The 14,445-nt window shown below is 44.6% G+C and overlaps 4 protein-coding genes across 5 annotated transcripts; all 4 read right to left on the reverse strand.

Moving 5' to 3' along the window:
* Window positions 1-513: 513 nt before the first annotated feature.
* On the reverse strand, window positions 514-13,974 carry LOC123122486 (protein PHLOEM PROTEIN 2-LIKE A10). Of its 2 annotated transcripts, XR_006460236.1 has the most exons (5): window positions 12,690-13,974; window positions 11,011-11,078; window positions 7,335-7,402; window positions 5,062-5,127; window positions 514-1,823 (listed from the first exon to the last, which is right to left on the reverse strand). XR_006460236.1 is itself a non-coding variant. In XM_044542687.1 (2 exons), exon 1 carries the CDS (start codon window positions 13,791-13,793, stop codon window positions 12,714-12,716), a length of 1,080 nt encoding a protein of 359 aa, XP_044398622.1. In that variant the 5' UTR covers window positions 13,794-13,974; the 3' UTR covers window positions 11,000-11,078; window positions 12,690-12,713. The 2 variants fall into 2 exon arrangements, 1 of the variants encoding a protein (XP_044398622.1); XM_044542687.1 differs by lacking the exons at window positions 514-1,823; window positions 5,062-5,127; window positions 7,335-7,402 and having other exon boundaries at window positions 11,000-11,078.
* LOC123122493 (auxin-responsive protein SAUR36-like) lies at window positions 2,055-3,702 on the reverse strand. Its single transcript, XM_044542692.1, has one exon. The coding sequence runs from the start codon at window positions 2,600-2,602 to the stop codon at window positions 2,171-2,173; it is 432 nt and encodes a 143-aa protein (XP_044398627.1). The 5' UTR covers window positions 2,603-3,702; the 3' UTR covers window positions 2,055-2,170.
* Window positions 8,058-9,466, reverse strand: LOC123122492 (auxin-responsive protein SAUR36-like). The gene has a single exon (XM_044542691.1). It carries the CDS (start codon window positions 8,599-8,601, stop codon window positions 8,167-8,169), a length of 435 nt encoding a protein of 144 aa, XP_044398626.1. The 5' UTR covers window positions 8,602-9,466; the 3' UTR covers window positions 8,058-8,166.
* Window positions 9,604-10,101, reverse strand: LOC123122495 (auxin-responsive protein SAUR36-like). Its single transcript, XM_044542694.1, has one exon. It carries the CDS (start codon window positions 10,095-10,097, stop codon window positions 9,678-9,680), a length of 420 nt encoding a protein of 139 aa, XP_044398629.1. The 5' UTR covers window positions 10,098-10,101; the 3' UTR covers window positions 9,604-9,677.
* Window positions 13,975-14,445: the final 471 nt, after the last annotated feature.

Genomic DNA, 14,445 nt, shown 5'->3' on the forward strand with positions numbered 1-14,445 from the left:
TCCTAATCAAACACATCACATACTCCATCACAGAGGCATCACAGGGCAATGTGATCTTGCCATCGCAGGTGAAGCCAAACTCCTCTTGAGACATCCGTAGGAGCTCTCTGAAGACCACTGTGCCAAGGTAAGCCAATGGGACCTCGAACCGTGATCCATCAGCGGTGTACACGACACAATGGCCCTTGTCTGCAACAGAAGCAATGCTGCAGCATCCGTCGGTGTCTGCAGTCTCCTGGCCACCGGCTGCCACCAGCCTCTGCAACTTCTTAGCCAGTTGAGCCAGCTTCTTTGGATGAATCATGGTTATGTAGTGTTCTTGCTAAAATGCTCTCTCTATGCTTAGATTGCTATCTTGCTTGTGGATGAAGTGGCTGTGTTAAGCAAGCTATGTATTTATAGTTGAAGGAAGAGAGAACGGTAGAAGGGTGAGGTGTAACTATGAGCCCAAGTGTGGACAGGACCACAGGAGACAAGGCTATAAACATGGCATGTGCAATGCTGAAGAGACAGTGTGATTTGATAAGATTTGATGAGACCAGCTGTATGACATGTGATGCAGCAACCAATACTGGTTGGATGAAAATGTACTGTGGTACTGGCGCGTGCAATGGTTAGAAAAGCTAAGATATTTTTCATGGACCAGCCCTCCATATCACCATGTCTCAAATGTGTTGCCGCGTGAGAAGACTGATACAGCCCATGGTTTACTTCTGGCGCTGAGCATGCCGGTCACACGATTGCTTCATTCAAGCCATGTTTTCTGGTTTTTTATTTTCCTGTGGATATTGCGTCTTGTTTCAACTTTAAAACAAGACTGCTGGATCCTCACCATCATACGAGGGCACCTAAATAGACCCAAATTCTAGTGCATCTATTTGGTATTCTTAGAACAAACCCCTCTGATATATAGAGAATAAAAGAAAAAAAATCTAAGACACTTTAGAGTCTTTCTATTATATTATCTTTGAATATACATAGAACAGATTAGTAGACTCAAATAGTAAGTAGTCATGTCTCAAAAAAAATAGTAATTAGTCTAATTCAAAAACAAATCATTGCATCCACTTAATTTCAATAAAGTCATAACTTGGGTGCCATCATGATGTATGATGTTAAAATGTTGGATATCATTCAGCTGTGTGTGCAGGATCGGATCCTCTGAAACAGTACACAAGAAGGACAATCCATATCAAAACACAATCACAACTACATCCTACTTTGAGACATTGTATTCCAGGATAGCCTATAGAAAAACCAGAGTCTGAAATCAAGTGATACATGCGGAAACATGCTTCAGAGGTAATGGCAGCTTACAAGCAGTGCGAGAGTAACTTCTGGCCCTCGACGGATCTTGGAAATGTCGAATCCCCATGTCAAAAAACCAGCAGGCAATAGTTATACAAAATTTAGCCATCTGGTCATAATTCATAGTTTGCATTCAGTTTGTGCAAGGATCTGTCACATGATCACTAACAATGTATACTCTCTTGTGATTGTGCATCATGATACAAATTATTTGAGTGTTTGAGTACATCCTGATAAAATACATAGGGTGGACCCTGAGATGGAGATATATAATCTGACAGTTGGTTATGCCCATAATGAGTTGTTGCTGAACCACCAGATTCAAGGTCTTCAGTGGTCCAAACAACTTGCTCAATAATCTCCACCACCTCTTCAGTTGATGGTCTGTTTGATTAGCAGCATCTCATATGTGAACTCCAGTTCGCTTGTTGTTCTTACAGTTTCCTGTAAGCTTTTATCAGGATTTCTTAGCCTTCTTTTTTTTAGTTTTGACCGCCTAGAATAAGGTTGGTGATCTGCAAGAGGTTCTAACAGTTATTGCAATATATAACTTTACATGACCATGATTCCATGCCATCTTGCTAAAGTAGTACCAAGTTCTGTTCAATTTTTGGTGTGCTTGCACAAATCAGCTTGCCAGACTCATCAACTTTAGTCTGAACTTCCTTGTCTTAAACAATAGACCTTTTAGCTTAGTTCGGCGCAGAAAGAAGAGTTATTGAACTAAGCAGTCAGGAGTCAGGACGAGAGTCAAATGGTCAACTTGCCATATGATTCTTTCATTTCCTATCTCCTACATAGAACTATTTACATCATCCAAAAGGATGGACAGTAAAAAGAAGGTAAAACGAACACTGAATCCTCAGAAGCCAGAAACAGCTACTTGCTGGCTAACTCCCATAGATGGCTCCAAACCATTTCCATAGTTACAAGGTCTCACCACAGAGCTCAAGAAAGCTCTCTCTACCTCTTCTGATGCGTTCCTTCTGATCAAGCACATGACATAGTCCATCACACCTGCATCACAAGGCAGGGTTATCCTTCCATTGCTTGTGAAGCCAAACTCATCCTGAGACATCCTCAGGAGCTCCCCGAGGATCGTCGTGCCGAGGTACGCCAATGGCACCTCAAACCGCCTCCCGTCAGCAGTGTACATGGCGCAGTGGCCCTTCACTGCCACAGACGTGCAGCACTCATCGACTTCTTTTGCTGACCACATGAGCCTCTTCCTCCCGATGGCCGCCACTCTTTGCCACTTCCTTATCATTTGAGAAAGTCTCTTGGCACTGACCATGGTTGTATCACCTTCTTTCTTGGCAGAAAGCTCAGAGTTTTGTGTCGAGTGCTAAGCTAGTGGTAGTGCTTTGCTTGTGGATGGAACTGGCGGTTCAGAGCTGATGTATTTATAGGTGCGGAGAGATATGCATGCAGCTTAAGTGCAGCTATCAAAGCGAGCTGGCAGGGGACAAGGCCATGAGCTTCGAACATGCAATGTTTGGCTACCCCTTTGCTCTTTGGCACCTGTTGGAGCCAGTAGTGGTAGTGTTTGGGTGATTGGTTATCACAATGTGCCGCCATACTGGCCTGCTCAAGACCAGGGGCATGCTTCATGAGGACTACATGTAAGTTGGGTCCAACATGTGAACAGTGAGAGGCAGTTCTGTGGGAAATGAGATATCAATTATTCAAAGATCTGGATATAGCCTGAGATTGAGATACATAGTCTGACGGTTTTCCACGCCCATTGTTTCTGAACAACCAGTTGTAATGTGTTAGTGGTCCAAAGTCCAAACAAGTGAACAACTTGCCTGGTAATTTCAAAAAATCTTTTGCTGGTTGTCTGTTTGATTAGTAGCATCTCATGTGAACTCCACTTCGTCGCTGCTTCTTACACTCCCCAATAGACCTACTGGACTAAAACTTACTGTCATTTTATTTTTGGACTGAAAACTTATTGTCATTATTGAGTGGTAAGCAGTTCTACGGGATAATATTTCTCAGTTGAGACTTGAAGCAGTCGTATCTCTTTCTGGAAAATAGCAGGAAAGCTGCTAAATTCATTGATCAAAGCAGAAACTTACACAACAACAAAAGAAAGACAAAACAAACAAAACAGAAGACGAGAGGTCCGTACTTCTTTCTGGACACTTGCTTAACAATGCCTAATCATCTAACTTTGACCTTATGCAAACATCTTTCAAAGTTCAGCAATGAAGTCGGTCAGTCTACTGGCTGCCTGAGTCCTATCTAGAACATTTAGCGAGTACCAACACCAAAGATGTGGACGTAAATAATCATGAGGAATTCAAGATTTTCAGCGAAATTATCACACTGATCTGCTAAGATGAGAAAATCTATATCTTCCTTGCATTCCTACAATTCTTATAATTTACATTCAACTGAACAAAACATTTATCACTAGCTACAAACAGCAAATTGCTGATTAAGTTTCACTGAAGCCACACAACTCACACTGTGGCAAGGCCTTGCTATGGAGCTCAGGAACGCCTTCTCAACCTCTTCAGAGGCCTCCCTCCTAATCAAACACACCACATACGCCATCACAGAGGCATCAAAAGGTAATTTGATCTTGCCATCGCTAGAGAAGCCAAATTCCTCTTGAGACATCCTCAGGAGCTCACCTAAGACCATTGTGCCAAGGTACACCAAAGGGACCTCGAACCATGATCCATCAACAGTGTACATGACACCGTGACCCCGGTCTGCAACAGAAGCAGTGCTGCAGCATCCGTCGGTGTCTGCAGTCTGCTGGCCACCAGCCTCTGGCACTTCTTGGAAAGCTGAGCAAGCTTCTTTGAATGGATCATGGTTTCTATGTGTTCTTGGCTAAAATGCACTTCGGCTCTGATGGTGTGATACACTTTTGCACAGATTGCTGTGTCATTTGGAGATGTAGAAGTTGTGTTGGGCGGGTCATGGATTTATAGTTGAAGGAATGGATCATGTGTAGCTATCAGAAAAGATGGTGGGCAGGTCCGCAGGAGACAAGGCCATGAGTGCTCTGCTTGCAATGTTGCAGCTGCAGACAATGCGATAAATGATTTGATCAGATATTTTGGGGGATCAGATTTTTGGTTATCAGTGAGATGGAGAAAATACTTCTGGTTGTGTGATTGCTGCTCTACTGTGGTACTGATTCCTTCAACTGTTAGAGGCATTAAGCTATCCATACCACCCTGTCTCAAGTGTGTTCTCGCATGAGAAGGCTGATGCCTGATGGAGACCATGGCTTGTGGGCATGCCTTATCCTTGGGGCCCTGATCAAGTTGGTATTCATCTCAGGCAACTTGCTGCAATATCAAGAGGTATATTCTAGTTTGCATTTGCAGCACACCATGTGATCACTTCATTCAACCAGCATTTCCTGGTCTGTATTTTGCTGTGGGCAGTACCTGGTTCCAACTTTCAACTGTGGCAGCTGATTCTGACCCATCCGGTTCGACCCCTAAATGGACTAAAATTCTAGGGGCAGCTATACGATTGAAATTTAACCAGGGCTATATCATGATGTTGAAATTTTGTCCCATTGTGCATATATATTTCAGCTTAGGTTGCAGGACCAGACCTTCTAAAGCAGTGCTTGAGAAAACATCCCTTAACTAAAATAAAATCGCAAGTACGTTCTTCTTTGGGACATACTGGGTCAGATTATCATTCTAATGAAGAGGCACATTCAGAAATTAATGAATAAGCGCGTAAACATGAAAGCATTCTGAGGTAATGGGAACTTACAAGTATTACAGAAATGACTTCCAGCCCTCGGCAGATCTCTCAAATGCTGTCCTCGTGCCAAATAATCTGCAGCCAATAGTTATACCAGGTTTAGTAATTTGAGTGAATTTACAAAACTGCCAAGCAATAATATCCCCCAATCTGATAAATCCGTCCAAATGGGATTACTAATATAATGCCCCGATCCAGTACAAAATTGTGCTTTTCATTAGGATCCTATAAGGAAGTAGCAGGGACTAAGAACTCATGCAGACCGTATGAACTGTCCAGCAAGTTGCTAGTCTCGCAACAACCAAAGCGCTGCTTAACAAAACAACACCTAGCTAGCATTGCAGATGTAGACCACATTTCTCAGTTGAGACTCAAGGCAATCGTATCTCTTTTTCCAATATAGCAGGAGAGCTGCCAAGTTCATTACTCAGATCAGGAATTTACAACACGATCAGACGAGAAACAAGCAAATGGAACAAAAGAAAGGAGGTTCATGTCATGGTTGGTTCCAGTTCAAGTTCATCTTTTTGACACTTATGTAATCAAGGTTTAAGCCCTTAGTTTTTTCTTCTTTCATCATCGCTTGACAATTTGGCAAACGTAAGTGCAGCTTCAAATTCTTCGTTGACTATTTTTTCAAGTTATTCAAACGTCTTACAAAATTCATCAACGAAACTAATTGACTGACTAGCAGGCTGACTTCTTTTTCACAAGAAAGCTTGCTGAATCTTATCAAGAGCGAGTAGTAACACAAAAGATGCTGATGGAATAATCACAGGAAACTGACATTTCCAGAAAATTCACAGCAGTCCGCTAAGATGAGAAAATAGGTATCTTTGTTGTATTTCCTATTGTCCGGACAATTGACATCTAATTGAACAAAAACATGTACTACTAGCTACAAACAGAAAGTTGCTGATAAAATCCAGCTGATGGCGCCAAACAACTCGCACTGTATACCATCATAGGGGCATCACAGGGCAATGTGATCTTGCCATTGCAGGTGAAGCCAAACTCCTCCCGAGACATCCGTAGGAGCTCTCTGAAGACAATTGTGCTAACGTAAGCCAATGGGACCTCAAACCGCGATCCATCGGTGGTGTACACAACACAATGGCCCCTGTCTGCAACGGAACCGGTGCTGCAGCATCCGTCAGTGTCTGCAGTCTCCTGGCCACCAACTGCCACCAGCCTCTGCAACTTCTTAGCCAGTTGAGCCAGCTTCTTTGGAAATCATGGTTCTGTGGTGTTCTTCCTAAAATGCTCTTTTTCTTAGGAAGGTGTGATGCTTAGATTGCTATCTTGTTCGTGGATGAAGTGGTTGTGTGAGCAAACTGTGAATTTATATTTGAAGGAAGAGAGCAGTAGAAGGGTTAGGTGTAGCTATGAGCACAAGTGTGGACAGGACCACAGGAGACAAGGCTATAAACATGGCATGTGCAATGCTGAAGAGACAGTCTGATTTGATAAGATTTTGATGAGGCCAGCTGTATGGCATGTGATGCAGCAACCAATACTGGTTAAATGAAAGTGTACTGTAGTACTGGCGCGCGCAATGGTTAAAAAAGCTAAGATATTTTTCATGGATCAGCCCTCCATATCACCATGTCTCGAATGTGTTGCAGCGTGAGAAGACTGGTAGAACTCATGGTTCATGTGTACCACCTATGCTTCTGGCCCTGAACATGTCAGCATTCAATATATAATTTGCATTCGCAGTGGGGTCACGCGATTGCTTCGTTCAAGCCATGTTTCCTGGTTTTCATTTTCCTCTGGATATTGTGTCTTGTTTCAACTTTAAAACAAGACTGCTGGATCTATAGGGGCACCTAAATCGACCAAAATTCTAGTGCATCTATTTGATATTCTTCGAACAAACCCCTCCGATATAGAGAATAAAAGAAATTACATATAATTTTTCTACAGCACCTTAGAGTTTTTCTATTATATTATTTTTGCATATACACAGAATATATTAGTAGACTGAAATAGTAAGTAGTCTAATTTAACTTATTTTTTTTATTGTATCCACTTAATTTCAATCAAGTCATAACCTGGGTGCCATCATGATGTATGATGTTAAAATGTTGGATATCATTCAGCTGTGTATGCAGGATTGGATCCTCTGAAACAGTACACAAGCAGGACAATCCATAAAACGCAATCACAACTACATCCTACTTTGAGACCTTGTTTTCAGTATAGTCTATAGAAAAAGCAGAGTCTGAAATCAACTTATGCATGTGAAAAAATGAAAACATTCAGAGGTAATGGGAGCTTACAAGCATTGTGAGAGTAACTTCTGGCCCTTGGCGGATCTTGGAAATGCTGCATCCCCATGTCAAATAACCTGCAGGCAATAGTTATACAAGATTTAGCCATATCTATTCATAATTTCTTAGTTTGCATTCAGTTTGTGCAAGGATCTGTCACATGATCACTGACAATGTATACTCTCTTGTGATTGTGCATCATGATACAAATTATTTGACTGCTTGCTTATATCCTGGTTACATATATAGGGTGGCCCCTGAGGTGTGAGTTATAGTCTCAAAGTTGGCTATGACCATAAAGAGTTGTTGCTGAACCACCAGATTCAAGGTCTTCAGTAGTCCAAATAACTTGCTCAATAATCTCACATCACTTCTTTAATTAGTTGATGGTCTGTTTGATTAGCAGCATCTCATATGTGAACTCCACTTCACATTTTGTTCTTACAGTTTCCTATGAACAGGATTTTCTTGCCTTCTTTTTTAGTTTTGACCGCCTAGAATAAAATTGGTGATCAAGAGGTTGTAACTTGTAACAGTTATTGCAAAAGATAACTTTACATGGCCATGATTGCATACCATTTTGCTAAACTAGTACCAAGCTCTGTTCAAAGTTTGGTGTGCTTGCATCAACTTTAGTCTGAACTTTGCTGCCTTACGCAATAGAGCCTTATCTTAATTCGTCAGACAAACAGAGTTGAGGAACTAAGCAGACAGAAGTCAAGACAAGAGTCAAATGGTCAACTTGCCATATGATTCTTTCATTTCCTATCTCCTACATAGAACTATTTATATCATCCAAAAGGATGGACAGACAAAAGAAGGTAAAACGAACACTGAATCCTCAGAAGCCAGAAACAGCTACTTGCTGGCTAACTCCAATAGATGGCTCCAAACCATTTCCATAGTGGCAAGGTCTCACCACAGAGCTCAAGAAAGCTCTCTCTACCTCTTCTGATGCGTTCCTTCTGAGCAAGCACATGACATAGTCCATCACAGCTGCATCACAAGGCAGGGTTATCCTTCCATCGCTTGTGAAGCCAAACTCATCCTGAGACATCCTCAGGAGCTCCCCGATGATCGTTGTGCTGAGGTACGCCAATGGCACCTCAAACCGCCTCCCATCAGCAGTGTACATGGCGCAGTGGCCCTTCACTGACACTGACATGCAGCGCTCATCGACTTCTTTTGCTGAAGTCCACATGAGCTTCTTCCTCCCGATGGCTGCCACTCTTTGCCACTTCCTTATCATTTGAGAAAGTCTCTTGGCACTGACCATGGTTGTATCACCTTCTTTCTTGGCAGAAAGCTCAAAGTTTTGTGTCGAGTGCTAAGCTAGTGGTAGTGCTTTGCTTGTGGATGGAACCGGTGGTTCAGAGCTGATGTATTTATAGGTGGGCGGAAGATAGGCATGCAGCTTAAGTGGAGCTATCAAAGCAAGCTGGCAAGGGACAAGGCCATGAGCTTCAAACATGCAATGTTTAGAGGCCCCTTTGGCACTTGTTACAGACAGCAGTGGTAGTGTTTGGGCAATTGGATATCACAATGTGCCGCCATACTGACCTGCTTAATGGATCAGGGGCATGCTTCTGAGTCATGAGGGCTACATGTAAGTTGGGTCCAACATGTGAACAGTGAGGAACAGTTCTGTGGGAGATGAGATATAAATTATTTAAATATAATACATAGTCTGACGGTTTCCATGCCCATTGTTTCTGAACAGCCAGTTTTAACGCGTTTCGTGGTTCAAATAAGTGAACAGCTTGCCCGGCAATTTCATAAAATATTTTGCCGGTTGTCTGTTTGATTAGTAGCATCTCATGTGAGCTCCATTTCGTCGCTGCTTCTTACACTCTCCTATATGGTCCTACAGGACTACAACTAGCTTATTATCATTGGTGAGTGGTAAGCAGTTCTACTGGACCATATATCTCGGTTAAGACCTGAAGCAATCATATCTCTTAAATGGAAAATAGCAGGAAAGCTGCTAAATTCATTGATCAAAAAAGTAACTTACACAACAAAAGAAATACAAACAAACAAAACAGAAAGCGAGAGGTTCATATTTCTTTCTGAACAACTCTTGCTCAACAATGTCTAACCATCTAATTTTCAACTCATGCAAACGTCTTTCAAAGTTCAGCAATGAAGTCGGTCAGTCTACTAGCTGAATGAGTCCTATCTAGAACATTTGGCGAGTACCAACACCAAAGATGTGGGTATAAATAATAATGAGGAAATCAAAATTTTCAGTGAAATTATCAACTGGTCTGCTAAGACGAGACAAAATCTGTATATTCCTTTCATTCCCTACAATTCTTCAATTTACATTCAACTGAACATAAACATTTATCACTAGCTACAAACAGCAAATTGCTGATTAAGTCTCACTGAAGCTACACAACTCGCACTGTGGCAAGGCCTTGCTATGGAGCTCAGGAACGCCCTCTCAACCTCTTCAGAGGCATCTCTCCTAATCAAACACATCACATACTCCATCACAGAAGCGTCAAAAGGTAATGTGATCTTGCCATCGCTGGAGAAGCCAAATTCCTCTTGAGACATCCTCAGGAGCTCACGGAAGACCATTGTGCCAAGGTACACCAACGGAACCTCAAACCGAGACCCATCAGCAGTGTACATGACACAATGGCCCCTGTCTGCAACAGAGGTGGTGCTGCAGCATCCGTCGGCGGCTGCAGTCTGCTGGCCACCGACTGCCACCATCCTCTGCCACTTCTTGGCAAGTTGAGCAAGCTTCTTTGAATGGATCATGGCTGTTATGTGTTCTTGGCTAAATTGCACTTCTGCTCTGATGGTGTGTGATGGAGCTTTGCACAGACTGTGGTGTTGTTTGCAGATGAAGAAGTTGTGTTGAGCAGGTCATGGATTTATAGTTCAAGGGATGGGTTATGTGTAGCTACCAGAAAAGGTGGTGGGCAGGACTACAGGAGACAAGGCCATGAGTGCTCTCCATGCAGCCGCAGACAATGTGATAAATCATTTGATCAGATTTTTTTGGGACCAGATTTTTGGTTATCAGTAAGAGGTGGGGTGGAGCCAATGCTTCCAGCTCCATGATTGCTGATGTACTGTAGACTGATTACTTCACCTGTTAGAGGCATTAAGCTAAAAAAATTATATGACGAGCCATCCATACCAGCATGTCTCAAATGTGTTTTGGCATGAAAGGGCTGATGGCTGGTGGAACCCATGGTTTCTGGGCATGCCTTATCCTTGGGGCCCTGATCAAGTTGGAATTCTAGTTTGCATTTGCAGCACATCATGTGATCACTTAATTCAACCCGCGTTTCCTCGTCTGCATTTTGCTGTGGGTGGTACCTGGTTCAACTTTCAACTGGGGCAGCTGATTCTGACCCATCCGATTTGACCCCTAAATGGACTAAAATTGTAGGGGCGGCTATATGATTGGAATTTAACCAGAAATCATCATGATGTATGATGCTGAAATTTTGTCCTGTTGTGTGTATATAATTCAGCTTAGTTTGCAGGACCAGACCTTCTAAAGCAGTATATAGATAAAAACATTCCCTATTAAAATGCAATCACAAGTAGTACATTCTTCTTTGGGACATACTGGGTAAGATCATTCTAATGAAGAAGCCCATTCAAAAATCAACGGAAAGGTGCATCAACATGAAAGCATTCTGAGGTAATGGCAACTTACAAGTATTTCAGAAATGACTTCCAGCCCATAGCAGATCTCCGAAATGCTTCGTCCTTGTGCCAAATAATCTGCAGCCAATAGTTATACCAGGTTTAGCAATTTGAGCAAAGCTCTGTACCAAGATCTGTCAACTGATGGCTTACTAAGCATTCTGCTTTGCTACCAGTGTATCATTATATGACTGTAAATCTTAATTTCTAGTGAGCAGAAGAGCAAAGGCGGAGGTCAGAAGCAATCCTCCACATTGATTTGAGAAACTGGGCAGTGTATTCCCAAGTAAACATCAAATAGCTGTATGTTGTACTCCTCATAAGCGAGTAACTGAAAAAAAATGTTTGCATTGCTATCTACTGCTAATGAGAGGGCCTGGCAGATTTGAAACCCTCACCAGTGTGCAGTGGAGAAGGTGGCCAGGCCACCGTGCAGTGCACGTACGATGCATAGACCAGAAACGCGCCCAACGCCACCGCCAATCGGCCAGCGGTGGGCCCATTGACATATGCAGCGGAATAGGTAGCTCAGACGCAGCGTCGGCGGCGGCGCCAGTCTTCCAGGCAGAGGCGAGAGATCTAATATGAATGCATATTCTACTGCACATGAGAAATACCAACCAGTTCCTCACCAATTCCCTATACCACCCATGGTCATTCCCAATACTTAATCTTGTTATATCACTAATTAAGATTGCATCAGACACCCCAGTGAAACCTTCTTTTTACCCAAATTGATCAATCTAACCATGTTTCTCTTGTGACCAGAACTCAGACTTTCCTACTGCTTTGGAATCTGGATGTTTTTTTTTCTCTCAGTAGCAATCTGGATGGTATGGTAAAGGACAGTGAGGAGTCGAGAAACCGGCATATATAGTGGTGCCAACTGAGAAGTCCTGTAAGGTTTTATTGTAGCACGGAAGTGTACTCCTCAGTGACTAATAGCTGTTTGACTGCACTATATAGTCTATCAAGTATTTTCCTCTAATAGTGGATGGAGATGACACATATGACTTCAGTCGAATGGCTCGAAAAGGAACATCACTACCTAGTGATCAAAGGTCAACTGCCGAGAGACAGCTACAATAGACCATATGTCCATATCGATGATTACATCATCCAGTTGAACTGATTCAAGAGGACATATGCAATTATCTATTTTTCCAACTTATAAATGACACATTACATTGAACAACTGAACTGGAATAAAAACACTACTAACTACTAAGAAGTCATAACGCAAAATATCCAGGCACAAATCTCTGATCAATTCATATTTGCTTTTCCCCAAATCAAGGCAAAAGGAGAATGAAAAACATAAGTGGACAAGTTTCATGCTATTGTTGCCCGAAATAGCTTATCCACACACAGAGTGCTGAAGAACATCACTAGTCAGCATCAATAAGATACTGACACCTAATTCCTTCAGAAAAGATGGCAAAGACACTAGGATACAACACCATAATACATATGAAACCTTACACTAAAATTGCAAAATTATCCATTCGTGACCTATATACTCCCTATCAGACTATCACAAACAACAAACCAACAACTACAAATCCAACAGATTTCTGCTTCCAAATGCTAGTCAACAACACAGAAAAAGGCTAGCAGTAGCAAACGATCAATTTGCAATCTACATACTTTACTTTCCAACTACAATCAGGATAACTGGAACAATGTCACCTTGAAGTCCACACCAGGCTATGCCTAGGCCGGCAAAGGGAACCTCATTCCAACCGAAATGTGCATGCACATTGTGAGGCATAAGGTGAAGATGGCCATGGACTTGGCGCTCAGGTACTTGACCGCGACAAGACCCCTTTCGGTGATTTCGTCCCGGGCAACGACAATGCTCTTTCGTGCACCAGCAGACACCCGCTGAGTCGAGAACTCGAGGAATGACCGGACCATCTCGGCGGTGACCCTGCCCGTGACATCCAGCACAAACCTCCGGTTGCTTGGCATGGCCAAGGTGGTCGATACTCTCTCCATTACACAGCTAGGACCTGAATTGGAGAGCTCTCGCGCCGCCACGGCTGCTTCAGCTCGAGAAATGGAGACCTCCTTTGTGACCTGCCGGGAGGTCCTGACGAACGTCTCGACGGCGCCGTTGCAGACGGACACGAGCAGGTCCTTGAGCTTGGCGTCGTGCTTGGGGTCAGTGACGCCGGCGAGCACCTGGTCGGAGGAGCGCACGGCCGCGGTCCTGTCGAGGTAGGCGGCGACGGCGGTGCTGACGAACACCCGGACGAGCTCCGCGGCGGCCTCCTTGCCCCTGTCGCTGCACAGCGCAGCGAGCCAGTCCGGCTGGCCGGGGGCGCGGGGCCGGGCATCGGGATCACGGCAGGAGAGCACGAGGTTCCTGGCGAAGCTCCCGAGGACGGCGGAGGCGAACCCGGCGCCGGCGGGGGAGAGGAGGCGGTCCAAGATCCGGTCTTGCAGCGGCGGGGAGGAGGGATCCGTGCCCCGGGCGGCCCGGTGGGAGGAGAAGGCGCGGAGGGCCCCCGAGGCGAGCGACTCGGAGAGCGCGGAGGCGGCGGAGGAGACGTGGTCGGAGGCGGCGAGCTTGGAGAGCTGGCGCAGGCTGCGGGGCACCTGGTCGGAGTCGGAGCGGAGGAAGTCGGCCAGGTCGGAGCCGGCCTGCGAGAGCGCGTCGGCGAGGGAGAGCGCCGCGGCGATGCGGCGGCGGTGGTGGAGGTAGAGGCGGTAGAGGCCGTAGCAGGCGGTGGCGGCGGCCGCGCCGGCGAGGAGGCGGCGGCGGGTGGGGGCGGGCGCGAGAGCGTCCATGGGCTGCGGCGAGGGGCGGCGCGGGGAGGGGAGAGTGCGGAGGCGTGCGCTATCTCGCCGGCCCGCTCTCGGCCCGCGCCGTCGCCATCGGCTGATCTAGTCTAGCAGTAGGAACAGGAGGGAGAGACGAGACTTGACCGAGCTCGACCCAGTCGTGCTCGCCACTAACCAATCTCCTCGTTGTTAACGTCCCAAAACCTGCTCCAAAAAAACTCTGGGTGTTGACTTTTGAGAGGATACTGCATTCTAATCCAACCCCAAAACTATCCCAAAATGAAAATTCGAATTGCATTTCTCCTCTGGTAGCATCCTCGCATCCGCCATCTCCTCACAGCTGGGTAAATGGAGGTAAAGCTCATCGACGCAGCGGATCCACAACCGTTGGCACTAGGTGCATCGTGAGTTGCCGCCCCCACCACGGGAGATGAGTCGGTACCAATATGAGGCTTCTCATTGTGGTCTTCTACCTTCTACCGTGATTGAGCTGGGTATGGTTGAAGACAAGTGTATTCCTTTTTTTTAAAGAAGGATGATCATCGGCCTCTGCATTTGGGAGATGCATGCAGCCACAGCAGCGTATTCTTATGAAACATAAAATTGTTTTCTATAAAATATTATTTGGACCCGTAGAAAGGAGTAGCTTTGATGCTAA

The sequence above is a fragment of the Triticum aestivum genome, chromosome 5D, assembly GCF_018294505.1.
Source record: "Triticum aestivum cultivar Chinese Spring chromosome 5D, IWGSC CS RefSeq v2.1, whole genome shotgun sequence".
Classification (NCBI taxonomy): domain Eukaryota; kingdom Viridiplantae; phylum Streptophyta; class Magnoliopsida; order Poales; family Poaceae; genus Triticum; species Triticum aestivum.